This window comes from Micropterus dolomieu, linkage group LG19, assembly GCF_021292245.1.
Source record: "Micropterus dolomieu isolate WLL.071019.BEF.003 ecotype Adirondacks linkage group LG19, ASM2129224v1, whole genome shotgun sequence".
Classification (NCBI taxonomy): domain Eukaryota; kingdom Metazoa; phylum Chordata; class Actinopteri; order Centrarchiformes; family Centrarchidae; genus Micropterus; species Micropterus dolomieu.
In genome coordinates, this window is record NC_060168.1 from 13,299,105 (window position 1) to 13,314,940 (window position 15,836).

General features: G+C 42.5%; 1 protein-coding gene across 9 annotated transcripts in view; it reads left to right on the forward strand.

Annotated features, from left to right (window-relative positions):
• nlgn3a (neuroligin 3a) overlaps window positions 1-14,888 on the forward strand; it is a 144,887-nt gene extending 129,999 nt beyond the window's left edge. For 8 of the 9 annotated variants that reach the window (XM_046030820.1, XM_046030821.1, XM_046030826.1 and 5 more), the window contains one exon: window positions 3,685-4,607. In XM_046030820.1, the coding sequence (XP_045886776.1) occupies window positions 3,685-4,543 (859 nt within the window). In that variant the 3' untranslated portion in view covers window positions 4,544-4,607. Of the gene's footprint in view, window positions 1-3,684; window positions 4,608-14,767 lie in introns of those variants that run through there. The other variant, XM_046030824.1, reaches the window with a different exon arrangement.
• The last annotated feature ends 948 nt before the right edge of the window (window positions 14,889-15,836 follow it).

Here is a 15,836-nt window from a genome sequence, read left to right on the forward strand (position 1 = left end):
GAAATGGAGCAGGCACGGACACACACACACACAAACTTCCAGTCCATCACAGATACAAACACATGGGAGCACTTAAACACGCATGGCAGGCCAAGGTTAGCGGGGGTCAGAAGGTCATCACGGGAGCGTGGGCCGCACTGAGGAGGAGATGAAGGCGATGGTTTATAGTACCACAGCCATATGAACACATCAGAGGAAATCTGAAAGGCCATTAAAACGCCTGCTTTTATGGGTGTAATAATCCCTCTCCTCTGCCTGGGAGTCCAGCCACAGCTCCAATGACCATCCAGATTAAGTGGGAGGCCTGACAGGAGGCAGGCTATCAGCTAATGCAGGGGAGCTCTGAGAGCCCAACGGGACCACAAACATCACATTATGCCAGGGCTGTTCATACAATTCACAACGAGGCGTTTGCTATAGAGCTGAACACATACAGCAAGCTCGGGAAGTGTTTGTACAATGACGAACTGTCCTGCGTTTTATCACCGGACTGTTATAATATTTGAATGTTGAATGATACGATGAGCAAGAGGTTCAAGTACAGAGTGTAATCTTTAATTTGAGGCTATTCAGGCACGTCAAATGAACAGGCGAAGCAACACAGCCTCTTTTTTTAAACATTACATCTCAGCTTGCCAGAAGTATTTTGACAGGTTAAGATAATGTGTCTTTACTGTGCGGTGACTTCTGAAAGTCTTCAGCCCATCAAGACCAGCAGACGGTTGATATTGCCGAGTTTCTCTTTCCAGCCTATTTAACTCCATTTGGTTCTTTCTGTATCTCTTGAGTATTCAGCTGTAACTCAGTTGATTTCATAGTCATGACATTGTTTCAGATACAACAAACTCATAACAGCACAGAGCCAAAATGTCTCGTGGAACTCACTGTAGAGATTAAGACATTCTGCACTGTATAGGTTGAACAACTTCAAACCATCTTTATTTATTTATTATTGACAAACGCGTGAAGACAATATCTTTTGAAGCTTATATTTTTATGGGTTTGTTCTATATTAAGTTTATCATGTTCTTTGTCCTTGCATGCATGCAAGGGGAATCGTACACCTGTGAGTTATCTGATTTAAACAAAAGATGTATATTGTCAGCATCACTCCAGCAGTTTTCATCATAAGACTATCGTATTGGATTGTATTGTACAGGTGTGCCACCTGTAATTTCCACACAGATTTCGGACAGGTTGCCACCTGCAGAAATCTTCAGCAACAGTTACAGCACTCTTTTACCACGTTCACTAGTTTACACAGCAGCACAGCAATCAGGAAGCATTATAAAGTAGGTCTGGCCGTATTCCATCACACAGCACCCATGCACCCTAGTACAAATATAGCAGGGTAACCTAGTAGCGCTCAGATCACTCCCTCTGACTCAGGGCTCAGGGCACAAGTTCAAAGTCAGCATGCAGCCCAAAGTTGAGCAACAGTGGTACAAATTGTTCAAAGGAATGTGCCCTGTTTATTATTGACTTTGCAACAATTACCCAAGCATATGTGTGTGTAATTAGATAAGGCAGCCAGTTGTTCTCTAATGCGGCAAATCAAATTAACTAAAGATGCCACATTGATTTCTTTGTGTTCCCTAAATTATTCATCTTCACTTGCACTGAACCAGTCAGCCAGCCACCAAAGAGCTTTTTTAACTCCTCCACACCGCCGCTCCCGTGCTTCCTGCACACACTGATTGTTTTGTGAGATCTATCCAAGTACCTATTCAATATTTTTGCCATCACAATTCAGCAAACTGACCCTCCTGAAAAGAGAGCATTTGCAGCGTGAATGGAAATGCCTGGAATTCCCATTAACTGAGATTGCTCTGACCTCCATCATTGTTGTCATTTGTGTGTATTATGTATATGAGAGACAGGGGTGGGGGATTTGCTTGCAGGTATGTGGGACACCACGCACAAGACTGCTGTGAGAATTCATGAAGCACGCGCAGGCTGCTGACAAGCACGTATCACGCTGCTCCATGGACGTCCTGTTCTCTGGCATGTTGTGCACAGGGAGATCAATATGACCTTACCGCCACCACCCCCTCCTTTGAAACTTAATTACTGATATTCAGCTACAAAGTCATCATAGTCTGGCTGTCAATATTCATTGGGGATCATTACGGGCCTAATAAAAGAGGTTATTTACGGGCTGCTCTGCTGACACCGGCCCAGGTCCAGGGATTCAGCTCCAGCCATCTCAATTTGCTTTACGTCCCCCCTCCTCTCTCTCTCTCTCTCTCTCTCTCTGGCTTTCTCTCTCACCTCTCCCAGAAGCACTGACCTGAAAAAGAAAAATTGACAGCAGAGAAACTAGCAGGAAAGAGGAAGGAGGGTTCTTCTGGCATGGCTTTTAATTCTCTTGGCTGTGTTTGGAGGTTTTTCAGCCCATGCCAACAAAAACACTGTAGCCGCTGTATCCCTAAATTTGAACTTTGCTTTCCACTGACATCGCAATCAGACCCACAAAGGGATATATCGTGGCATTTAGAGGAATGTCGCGCCTCCTCACCATAGCACAGTTTTAACTTCTTTGCTCCAGCATAAATTATTGTCTTTTCAAGGCTGTAGCACTATCTTCTTCAGGTTCTTCCACAGAAAGTCATTTCATCGGTACCACAAGCAACAGAATGGGCTGCAGAACTCCCCATTCCTGACATTGTAAGACAACAAGGCAACAAGGAGTTGTGATTGTGGGAGATTGCTATATGTTAATTCATTCAATAAATCAATAGCTTCACTGTAATTGAAATGGTTGGCCATCCGGTGTTGAGGCAACGTGTTGGAAACTAAAAAGTGGAACAGTGAACTCTGTAGAGCAAAAGAGGTACTGCATCCAGAAAATCTCTCTTTCTCTCTTTTTCTCTCTCAGTCTCACACATCCCTTTTGTCTCTCCCTTTCAGTCTCACACACACAAACATCCTTATATCCAAGCACACACACACACACACAGCTCTGCAGTTTCCTCTTAGTGGCTTGATTAATATGGTCCACTTTACATCAGTACACTGGATGCCAATGCACACTGTGCTGCCTTCCCCAAGCAATTAGCGGAGGGGCTCCACCAGCGTTGGATTATCAACAACAAGATGCCTCCTGACGCGAGCCCTAAAGCCTGCTGACTTATTCATATGTGTTTACTTTAAAAGCCTCTGCCCTGGTTTTTGTGGGTGGGCTGCATCAGAACTGAATTAAGAACAACATCTGGGGAGAGAGGAGACCGGGGATGAGACACACAGACAGGCACATTATGCTCAAAGAGAGGTGGCTGAAAGAGGAGAGGGACAGGGTCATGCTCCATGGAGATCTTGTGGTACAAATAAAAATGTAAGTGGACGGGGAAAATAATTGGTTGGAGAAATCTGTGTCAGATGATGCAGCTACAGAAAGCGTAATACATACCACACTTTACACACCTGGATCAATTTTCAACTGCAGTCTGTTGGTAGTTGTGGGTTTGTGCTTTCGCCAAGCAAGATCAATAAACTTTCCAGTAGTGGCTGAACCTCTTTCACGCCAAAAAATAAGCTGTGACTGATACTGTTATGTTTTCCTTTTCCTTCCTTTTATTTTCATGTGATTCTATCCCCACATGAACGTGAGAGGATTAATAATTAAAGGTACTGTCAGAATCTCATTCGACACTCTTATCACGTCTGTCTCTTCTCTGTCTGTAGGGATCCCAACAAACCGGTTCCCCAAGACACCAAGTTCATCCACACCAAGGCCAACCGCTTTGAAGAGGTGGCCTGGTCTAAGTACAACCCCCAGGATCAACTGTACCTGCATATTGGCCTGAAGCCACGTGTGCGCGACCACTACCGCGCCACCAAAGTGGCCTTCTGGAAACACCTAGTGCCCCATCTGTACAACCTCCACGACATGTTCCACTACACCTCCACCACCACCAAAGTGCCCCCGCCAGAGACCACCCAGAACACCTTGTCCACCAAGAGGCCCAACGGGAAAACGTCCTGGCCGTTCAACACCAAGCGGCCTCCCATGTCCCCGGCCTACAACAGTGAGGATAAAGACTCATGGAGCGATGACGAGGAGACAGGGCCGCTGGTGGTGGAGAACCCACGGGATTACTCCACAGAGCTCAGCGTGACCATCGCTGTGGGAGCCTCGCTGTTGTTCCTCAATGTCCTGGCTTTTGCAGCCCTCTACTACCGCAAGGACAAGCGGCGGCAGGACTCCGGCCACGGGCAGCCCAGCCCGCAGCGGCAGACCACCTCCAACGACATTGGCCACCACGCGCCAGAGGAGGAGATTATGTCGTTGCAGATGAACCAGACGCACCATGAGTGCGAGGCGGGGAACAGCAACGAGGGGGCACTGCGCTTGGCCTCGCTGCCCGACTACACACTCACTCTGCGACGCTCCCCAGACGACATTCCCCTCATGACCCCCAACACCATCACCATGATACCCAATTCCCTGGTAGGTATGCCCAACCTGCACCCCTACAACACCTTCACGACCGGCTTCAACTCCACCGGCCTGCCGCACTCCCACTCAACCACCCGCGTATAGCTTTAAGGAGGCCAGGGGTAGCCGGCGCAGGCGGGGAGGAGGAGGCGGCACTGGTGGTGGAGGAGGGAGGAGCGGGAGAATGAACGAACGGAGGAGAGGATTGTGTTTTATAAATATCACAGGGAGGGGGAGGGCTGTTAGGGGGAGGGGCGGGGAAGGGCATGAGTCGGATTAAAACGTGAAGAGATTTAACTAGACTTTTACTACGTGGAGAGTTGCTGAGAGCTCTCTATGGATGTCAAGTTGTGCAGAGCTGCCAAAATCAAACTGCTTCCCTTCTCCTGATCGGGGGAGGGAGCCTTTCTGCAGTGTTTTTTTCTAAAATAATCATTTTAAAAGCCTTTTTAAGCAGACTGAGGAGATATCAACACTTTTTTTCTTGAATTCATAACAAAAACAAAGAGAAGTGCTTTTTATTTCCCATCCCTTGCTCCTACGGGAGACACATCTCGAACAATGGCCTCTACGTCAATATTCACGAAATGTTTTTAATTGCTTCTTTGTTTTGTTTTACGTTTCAATGCCTTACAAAGCTTATTCTTTTTTGTCATTATTTCTATTCCCTGAGACTATTCCAAGTGGAGTGTGTTACAAGTCGATGAGACTCAAAGATGAGAGACTGAATTCAGGATGGGAACCTAGAGGATATGCAGATCTAGAGATTTTAAACCCATTTTGGGCAAGTCATTTTTTCTTTCTGTTGCATACCAATATAACAACCACACAAATGGTGTTATCTTTTTTTATCTCGTATAGAAATAATATGTCTGGAACTGCTCTTGCCAGGTGATGAGAGGGCAGAGATAAATACTATGTTACTGTGATTGTTTTGTTAAGAAAAAAGTGCATCTTTTACAGCCAATTTATCTGTTAAGCTATCTGATATTATCTCCACAAAGTGTGCACGTACACATGCTGCTTAGAGCACCTGTGTGTTTGTGTGCATGTGAAAATGATTTCTCGTTCCTTGCGTGCAAGCGCGGTGAAGAGGCTGAGACAAAGGAAGAGACACATTGTGGGAACTTGCAAAAGCAAGAGTGATGAGTGAGTGAGTCTGTATGTATGTCAGTGAGAGTGTGTGAGAGAGTCTGTGCGTGCGTGTGTGTGTGTGTGTGTGTGTGTGTGTGTGTGTGTGTGTGTGTGTGTCCGTGCACCTGTTTCTTTTGTTTGTAGGTTGTACAATGTGTTTTTTTTGGGTGGGGTGGGGAGGGGGGCTGAGTACTTTCTCATGTTGTTGATTTTGGTTCACCACCAGTAGTGTTTCTGCTGCGTCTCTGGGTGTCTGTCTTTGCGAAATAGCGCTTTTGTTATTTTCAAAGTTATATATGTCTAATTTTGCTTAAAGATTACAAAATAAATCTATTATTTTACGTGTAAGAGAAAAATATAGCTAAAGATTCAACTGAACTAACTGACATGATTCCATTGACTTTGTAAGAGTTCCTCTTCAAAAGCAGACAGCGGCCTGTTTGCACTGAATAAACCTACGTCAGTGCACACTTGTATTTCTTTGAATATATATATAAATATGGGCATACATACATATATGTATAGGGCTTCTATGGAGATATCCCTTCCACTTACAAAACAATTAAAACACTGTTCAGACTACAAAGCCCCAACACAGATCATTTCTATGTATTGTTGTTGTCATTTGAAACATCCCAAGTCAAGACCGCTCAAGGTGTCTTTGTAAGAGCTCTATATGTATATTTATGTATAAAATATTTAATATTTATTTATGTATACCAGATGCATACATGCTGATTGTGCCATGTGCCAAATTAAAACTGTAAAAAATGAAGAATATAAAGTTTCACAAAACTTTCTTTTCTCTCTTGATCAAAGTTCTTTTCCTCCCTTGTATGACTTTTTATTATTTCCATTTTTGAATGAGTTAAAAAAGAACTATTCTTGCAGCAAGTGCAAGTCTCCCCCCCCAGGACTTCCTCTCTACCTCCCTCTTCCTCTCTCCTCCCCTCCTCCTCCGTCTCTCCTTTTCTCTCGCTGAAACCTTTGAGAAAAACAGGCTAACAGCTTGGGGCCTATCCGCGTGCATAACTCCAGATTTTACTGTAATTCATGCAAAGTAGTGCTGCAGCAGTGGGAGATTGTGAAAAGATTGCCTTGATGTACTCACATTGCATCTTATTATATGTTATTCTTGGGGAGGGAAACCGGAGTTATTGATTCTGCGAGTAAAACTGACAATTTTCATTAAGTATCTTGGCGTAGTACAAGCAATTCTTAGGTTCTTCATGCACATGGACCTCAACATTTTTATGAAGTATTCCATTACAACTTCCCCTGGTATTTAATGATTGGAGACGCAGCAGAGCAAGAAGCACAGTCTGGTCAGCTCATCACCATCCTGCCAGTAGCAGAAAGAGAGAAGGGGTTATTTGAGGGAAATTGCTTAGAGACTGATCTATATGAGTCATCTTGTTTTTGCTCATCCTGCCTTATATGGGGCTCACCTCCTAATCAGCCAACTGAGCCACAGCCACTAAGAAATAAACAAGCAGTGAGTTTCTACCCGGAGCTGTCTCATACATACAGAAACATTTAATAATGTCTCTGTGCTTGGGCTTATGTTAGAGTAGGAGTAGACAATACAAATAGTCCAACATGTTTCGGTAGCAGTAATATCAGCGGCACCTTGTTTTCTGGCATAAAATGAACAAACATTATAGCATTGATGGCATTTTGATGAGCAGATTTTTCTTTTTTTTTATCAAATGACTATGAACCTTTCTTTTTGGAATATGTCTATATGTAAAGATTTGATTCACCCAAATTACTTAAAACAGATTTGTCTGACCTACAGTGGCACCCAACCATGCAGAAAGTGTTCATTTGTTATTTGTCAAGGTTTTGAGAGATGTGTATCTTTCTGCAGCCACAACAATACAATGGAATGGTATTTCATCTGTGGTGCTCACAGCATTGAAATAAGACATTTTTTAATTAAAAAAAAATTTGACATCTATTACCAGAAAATGTCCTTGTTGTTCTGGATATTCCACAGAACATATTTCAGTTCAACTACTTTAGATACTATTTCTTTAGAAGAAAGTAGTTCCAATAAAAACTGCAAGGTCTGTGGATTATTCAGAGTAACAGGGACATCCATTCCTGTTGAATTCCTTGCTATAATCAATCAACTACTTGTGCATGACCCAGAGATAGTTGTCACCCCGCTCAGCTTCACAGAGCATTTTAGCATCTTTGAGCTCATTGTTTCAACTTTACTTCCTTTTCTTTAGTTCTTTTAACCGTTCTCACAGCATCGTTCCAGGCGCAGCAGGACGTTTTCAGGTAGAAAAAAGCTCTAATCCACTGACTGTACACAACCAGCCCAACACCAAATGGCAGAGAGACAAAATTAGTAGCTAGCTGATAAAAACTGTGAAGCAACTAAGGGCCAGCTATTTCAATCAGAAGTTGGTGGAGAGCAAAAAAATAGAGGTAACATGAGAGTGAAAATTTGACTTGTAAATAAGCAACTGTTCGGTAAAAAGTTATAATAATTTTAATAAAAATAATTTTTTTAAGCTGTGTGCACCAAAAATAACATTTCCTCCACCGTTATTTTCATTATTGAATCTTTTTTTTAATATATGCACAATCCGTCTGCTGATGAGGTTCATGAGATGTGGTTGAAAGCTCCTCAAAATTTTGCAGTGCACCTAGTGCACCTGGAAGATTTTTTTTGTTGATTTTTTTTGTTGGTTTTTATTTGGGTGAACCGACCCTTTAAGACAGGATATGACTTGAAGTCCCCTCGTCTGATCTGTCCACAGTGGTGGGAGGTCAGTTTCCACTGGCTCCGACACAAACACACATACAGTGGTCAGGGCTAAAATTGAGTGGTGGAGCTGAGAGTGAACTATCAAAGGGAAGAAATGTCAAGGGAGGGCAACTTGTTTTTTGCCATGTAATTTTCCAATATGTCATTAAAGCAGAGCAGATGTCACTGAGTATTGGCAGGGGCAGACCTGGTGGTCTCGGGGACGCGGTTTGGGATACATGGCCCTGTGAAGAGCCACATAATTTAGTGCCAGACCAAAGAGGAAGACCATGCAAAGTGCAGTGGTGAGGTGCAGTGAGAGAAAACGGGGGCAAACTCCTTCAGCAATCAGTCACCTGAGGGCTCGATGAAATTAGTCCAAACCTCCTATGACAAGAATCACCAGCGGTAGAAAAAATGGGACAGTTATGAGCGGGACACTTTCCACAGTCGAGATTTGTTTGCAGTTCAGTGAGTGTGTTTCGAAAGTGACATCATTCAAGGATTGGCTGGAATACCCCGATGGGGTTTGTGACTGCCTCGACAGCACTGAAGACAAACCCAGCCTAGGAAATGGATGTGCCAAATTACACAGTGCCACCCGCTGGGAGAGAGCTGCAGGTGTGTGTGTGTGTGTGTGTGTGGGCAGCTGCTTGAGCGTGGGTGTCCGTGTGTGCAGGTATTGAGAATTTTATTTCTACCACAGTGAACATGTTGTTACCTATATTTCCTCTCACCCTCTCCCTCACCCTCATCTCTCTCTCTCTGCTTTCATGCTGTTTTTTTAGCCTCCCTCACCCAAAATGCAATCTGAGCAGCTCTACCTCTGTCTCACGCAGAAATGACTCACCCATTTTCTCTTTATTCTACTTTGTAAATGCAATAATCTGGACTACTCGCTCATTTCCAATCATTTAAGGTCTAATTTTCTTGAGTTACTATGTTTCCCAGCTGACTAAGAAGCCAATTAACATCACTTATTGGGGAAGCAGAGTAGAAACAGTCCCTGAACCAAAACTCTTGTAGTTTAAATTTAAATAGCCTGTTTTTCTCCAAAGGGAAATCATTCTGCATTTCTGTCAAAACGTCTATAATCTATTATTTCCATGTGAAAAGCGCAATTTTATTTTATACCCGCAGAGCATAGACAAATCACTGGCATATTTTTCAGGTTTTCCTAACAAGGAGCATCATGCACTGGAGCTTTTATGGCGGCATCAAACGCAGATACTGTAACACATTTTTCACTAGAACCTAGGACTGAAATCAACAAAAACAATGGTCTTTGAGCCCAAATACATCATGCTAAATCTCTGTTATCTCAGTATCATTGTACAGATTACTAAAGATGCCCTGTTACTATGTTTATGTCCATAGAATGTATTTATAATCGCGCAAACTGGAGTGATCAAAATAAAATATATATTCTTTCTGTATCTTATTGTGGTTCTCATGAATATAGAACATGACATCCATTTTCAGTGGGCGTGAGACCAAGAAGTTTGGTGCTGATAATAGTGTTTTTGTATATTTTTCATCCTACAAAATGATTATAGAAAGAGCATTGCAATCCAAGAGAGCATCTCTGTAAGTGCTGTATTTGAGTCCTCTGTTCCTCCCAAATAAAACCCCCCAAAAAATCTGAAGCTTCTGCATTAAAGGATAAGACTTGCATATTTGATCTTTTTTATTATTATCAACAAATCCCACAAACAGACCAAAACAAAAAATGAATTTATCATGCTAACAAGCAGTGACTGTGAAGCCACAGCCAGATGTTGCATATGCCTCTGTACCACTGAAGTCACTTACATCCAAAACTATTAAAAACACAGAGAAAGGAGCCAAACGGGCACATGGAGTGATACTCTTTAATTACAATGAACACAGACAGTGTAGCTCCTTCCTCATAGCTCATCAAACTAGCAAAGCAAGGAGCCACATCTCCCACCATGCTCGTCGACGTCTGCCCAACATGGAGCGATTGTCCAGAGAAAATGCTGCTGCAGAGAGTTTCGCCCAGTGGTTGGGCTGTTTTATGTGTTTTTAATGGTTTTTGGATGACGCTGGAGTTGTGTGGCACAGAGGTATGAGCTACAAGCTGTGGCTACACAGACAGCACTTGTTAGCAGGATAAATTCATTGCTGGTTTTGGTCTTTTAATGGGATTTGTTGGTAAAAAAAAAAACAAAAAATAACAAGATAAAATAACACAAACATGATCCTTTAAATGCAGCGTTGGGGGAAGCGCACTGTAGCAGCATTACAAGAATGGAACAAGCTCAAGTGTAATGTACTATTCAACAGTAAAAGGGGCTGGTTTGGTTTTTACAGAGGTCCAGTAAAGAGCAGGAGCAGCCTATAGTTCATCTCTTACAAGCAGTCCCACCTGCCCCCGGCCTAAAGCTGCCTGTCGACTACATAATGATCTGCCCTCTGTAAGATGGATGGCCTGGAGATACCACTGAGGCTGCTGAGACTAAAGCCTGTGCTCTCAGTGTGTGTGCGGGGGAAGTAACAACAGCAGGCAACAAGCACATTTTAAGCCTCTACACAGTATCTATCCTGTTCCCTGTCCAGAAAATCCCTGTTACCAGGAGATGCTGCTTGACGGCTAATTTTTCCTACTAGTTGTTCTGACGGCGGGATGGGAGAATGGCGAGACTCTTCCAGGATGTTTCTTTTCTTCTCTAACTGCTCTCATTATTCTCAGCATTATCTTGCAGATTCAGGACTATTTTGAAAAGTCGTCTCTCCCCAGCTGAGGCCCGGCCCGCCCCGGCCCGGCCCGGCACTATCTCTCAGTTGCATCAGCTGGAGTTCACCATCAGATGGCAGTCCACTAATGCCTTTCTCAGTTGTGGCTTACTGGTGGCACGGGAAGGTTGCGTCAGTGGTCCTTTGGTGTCTGAACTCGTCAGCCTGAGCTGCTCCAGTGCAGACTACAGAGGACTCCCAGAGGACTTCCCAAAAAGTATCTTATCAGTTAAATCACATTACAATGACTTTCAGTGGCACCGATTTGATCTTAAGTGCTAATCCAGGCTACCAGGCTTTTCACAGATCTTTCAGATCAAATACACTGTGAGTTTGACTTCAAAGTTAAGCCTATTTTTGCCCCGAGAGGCAGAGACATTCATTTTTCAGTGATGCCTAAATGTTAGTCCTGTGCAGTGAATTCTCCAATCTTTCTGACATATCGAATAGATGTTTGCATGGTAATGTTCTACCCAAATAGACCCAGATATTGTTAATACTTAATCATAAAGTTTAATAAATGTCTGACCTCATAAAACTTTTACAAAATTCTTTTTAAAGATATACTTGTTTTGCTGATGGGAATCTAATTTGAATTCCACCATATCTCAAAATACAGGTCCATTTGCCTCCAGTGTTTACACATAACTGGATACAAATGCTTTTTCATATGCCCTGCTTTAGAATAGATTTAAAGTTCCTGTTCCAGATATTATCAATTGTGGCATAAAGATGTCAGCTAATCAATTGGAAGGAAGTATCATGTCAGCCAGATGTTTCACATATAGATAGAAGCAGCAAGGCAGTCTGAGTACCACAGGCAACTCTCAAGTCAACTCTCGGATCTCAAGAATTTCACACATTTCTTTCTATTGCCTCGACTAAAGCAACTAACAAACTGGAAACACACTTTCACAGCTGTAGAGATGCACTGAGACCTCCTTGTGTGACTGACAGCTTACTAGCTTGGTACATTACAATAAAGAACACAGTTTTTCCTGCCCACCAGGAAGCCCATGGCATTTGCCAAGACTGTGTTCACTGTCACTTCCATTCACACGTCCACATCTTCTCAAAGCTTGTTTTTAATCCCTTTTCTCACCAGTGTTCAATATATAACTAGCGCCTTGGAATTTATTCGATATACATAGACTCCAAGAATCCAAGAATGGAAAAACTACAGTTGAGATCTTAGATAAGTTTTGTGTTGGTTGATTGAGTTTCAGTAATGAATTCTAGTAAATTGCCTTTTGTGAGTTGAAAGAGGAAGGGTGAAGTGGCGTCAAGAAAGCCCCAGTCAGCAGTGATGTAATGGCTCATCTGATGTCCAGGGAATGCTGGATGAGACACATTCTTTTGGAATGAATGCCTCTGAATGTAATAACACTGGTTTCCTGTTCCATACAATGAGCTAAAGTGGGAGTCAGAGAGCAAAACAGGAAATGACACGCTATGGGTAGAGACTTGGAAATGTACGTGATAGCAACCACATAATTCCAAATAAGACATTAAAATGTTTCCACTGCATTAATGACTTTAAAATGATGAAATAATGATTTTTTCCCCTCCTGAATGAGTTGAGTACTGCATTGTAGATCTGTTTAACTAACAGTTATTAATGTTTTTTGATGCTGTTAAAGTTTTGTTTACATCAGAGTTTTTGTAAACACTGCAGCAAGACAGTCTTTTAGGCACAGCGGTGTTTTTAGCTAAATGCTAACATCTGTGTCCTAACTTGCTCACAAAGACAATACATGCAAGCTGATGTTTAGCAGGTAGAACGTTTACCACGTTTATCATCTTAGCTTTGCACATTCACATGCTAACATTTCCTAATTAGCACTACAGATAATGTACAGCTATGGCTGATGGGAATGTCATTATTTTTTGCAAGGATTTGGTCAAAAACAAAGTACTTGACATTTTGACCTGAGGATGGCGCTGTATGGAAAGTGAGGTGATCCACAAGGTCATCATAATTCTAAAATGTGGAGAATACAAATGCCTGTTGCAAATTTCATTACAATCCACCCACCAGTTGTGGAGACATTTCACTCTAAACCACAAAATGTCAACGTCGTGGTGGCGCAAGAGGAGAAGTCGGAAGATCACCAAATTATTAGGATACATACTCTGGGAACTACATATGGCAAGCAAATTAAAATAAGGCTGTTGTAGTCAGTTGTAATACCTGCAGCAGATCAGATCAGTGGTTACTGTCCTGTTATGTCCCAATATCAAAATGACTGAAAAATGTTTTTACTGTATTTATGGCTTACATGAATATTTCACACAGCTTTGAAGGGGTGTCACATGTGAGATATTATTTCACAGCACACTGCCACCTACTTTTATGGTTCAAGCTCCTCGTTTTTTTCTTGCCTTTTGTGAGTTCTGCAAGAATAACAAAGCAGTGATGTGAGTCCTTGATCCGGGCTCTTGGATTGGCCTCAGTTATGTAAGACCCCGTCAGAATCTGACAATTCAATTGTGTGTGTGTGTGTGTGTGTGTGTGTGTTGGGCGGTTGAGCCAGCTAATTCCTTGGGAGAGCGTTGTTAGCCTGGAACATTTGGGGAGCTCTCGGGGGAGAGGCGTCACTCCAGTCTCTCATCAGGCAGATGACAGAAGACTGCGTGCTCTGCATGCTTCACTCATCTTGGCCATGATAGCCTGACTGCACAGACCATATCTCTGCTTCATTTACTCATTGTCTGATAATAACAAGTGTCTCCTTTCTACTATACTCAATTACATCTTCATTAACTTGCTAACTAGCTTAAAACAATCCAGCATTGTGTGTAGAGATTTTAAGTCTATGTGACATTTATTACCGAGATGCCTGAGTCTGTAGGTGAGGGCTGAAAGGGGTACAACATGATATTTATTATGTCTTCATCTCTCAAGACCATCCACTGTCTGATTATAGAGTCAATTCATTTTAATTTATCAGCTAATGAACTCAGTCCATTCATCATTTACTCTGTCTGTTATCTAAACAAGGCGACTGGCTGACATATTGGCCTCCTACTTTGGTGCCCTGCCAATCAAATACCAGTCTCAGAGTAATTAGCTAAACAATGGGGAGGTGTTCCCATAAGACAAACAGATATATTGCATCAGAGCCCATTGAAGAGCAATCTAATAAGAATCACACAGCATAATTAGCTGCCAGTGACTTTTCGTGTACAATGAAATGACAATGTGGATTAGAGCAGCAATGTCAAGTACCAGACGGAATACAGAGCCACAGATCTGAGACATATTGTTACAAAACCATCATGGGACACACAAAGGGACAATTCCAATCAAATGCCTTACAGTTTTATCTGTTCTACACCGTCACATTTCCTGCATTGTTGCAATTCCTTGCCTTCGGTCTGTGAAAACAGGATGTGTCCTTCATCTGTGAGGGAAGTTCCATCATGTCAAAGCCAACTTTGTTACTATCCTGAACAGCTGTAGCCTCAATCAGTCATTCTCATTTTTCTCTGGAACAGACAAAGCAGGAGGAGCAGGTTACTCTAAACCACTCTTGTGTATTTCTCTGTTGTTTCAAGACTTTCATTTACTTTTTTGGTCTCTTTCTGCTCCCATCATTCCTCTTTGCTTTACATTAATGTCAAATTTTAAGCTCATTTGCTCTCACTAATATACCCTTCTCCCCCTCTCTCCCCAGATCCACACCAACTCTTGTCCCGGTCAGCAGGGTTAAATAGTTGGCCAGAGTTCAGAGCAGAGCGCTCTGAACAAAGTGTCCTTTAATGAGACACAAACAAACAGGGAAGAGTCTCTTAAACGTCCAGCCTTCCTTCCTTTAGCCACTGCCACTGACATGATGTCATAAAGCCGCACCCCCCAAGCAGTCTATCTTTAATTTATCACCAGGGCCAGTGGTATAGATGACGGGCCGTGTAAACCAGCTGTCTGGGGATTTTTAAGGAGAAAACGATGGCAATTCAATAAACTGCTGGTCCCTGACATCTCTGTTTCCAAGAGGGCAAAACTTTTCCTTGGCTTTCATCACCCTGAAACCAGAGTCTTATGTGTAATTACACTAAGCTCTGAAGCTGAACATTTCAGAGATTGTTGACTGTTGGTTGTAGTTCCTCATTCAGCCTCATCCTCAACTCAAATCTGGCAGTTCTTCTGCAGACTTAAAATAATTTTGCATACTTCAGCTGGATTATACTACTGATGTCGTTCAATGTAAAATCATGAGGCGAAAGTGAAAAATCACACTTTCCAACCACAGCATTCACCTTGGCCTTGTATGTTTCTCTAAGCTATGTTGCTTTGACAACAGAAAGCTAGGAAACTGTTAAGATTATATTTTACGGGTGACTCAAATCTAAGAAGAACAGTTTCCTTCTTTCAGTTCAAAGCTTGCATTTGTGGTAATAAGTTACAGCAGAGTCGAAACCCCCGCAGAAGAGTTACTGCACAAAGTCTAAATGAGCATTGTTTCTCACAGCACAACTGACGCACTTCCTTTTTAAGCTGTCTTCACATGGTGTCTGAGCTAAATTTGTGGGTTTCCTGATTTGGTGGCAGAAGTGAAACTCAGAGCGCAATCAGAACAGACATAGAGAAAGCATAGGTACAAATTAAGAAGAATGGGTGATGGGCTCCTGAGGTATGTGGTGTGACAGTAGCAACTATGGTAGCAACAGTCAATTTAGGGAATAGTAAAGGTGTAGAGACAATGAATATAATTTGTTGTCAGTACTGTCAGGAGTATTTTTTCG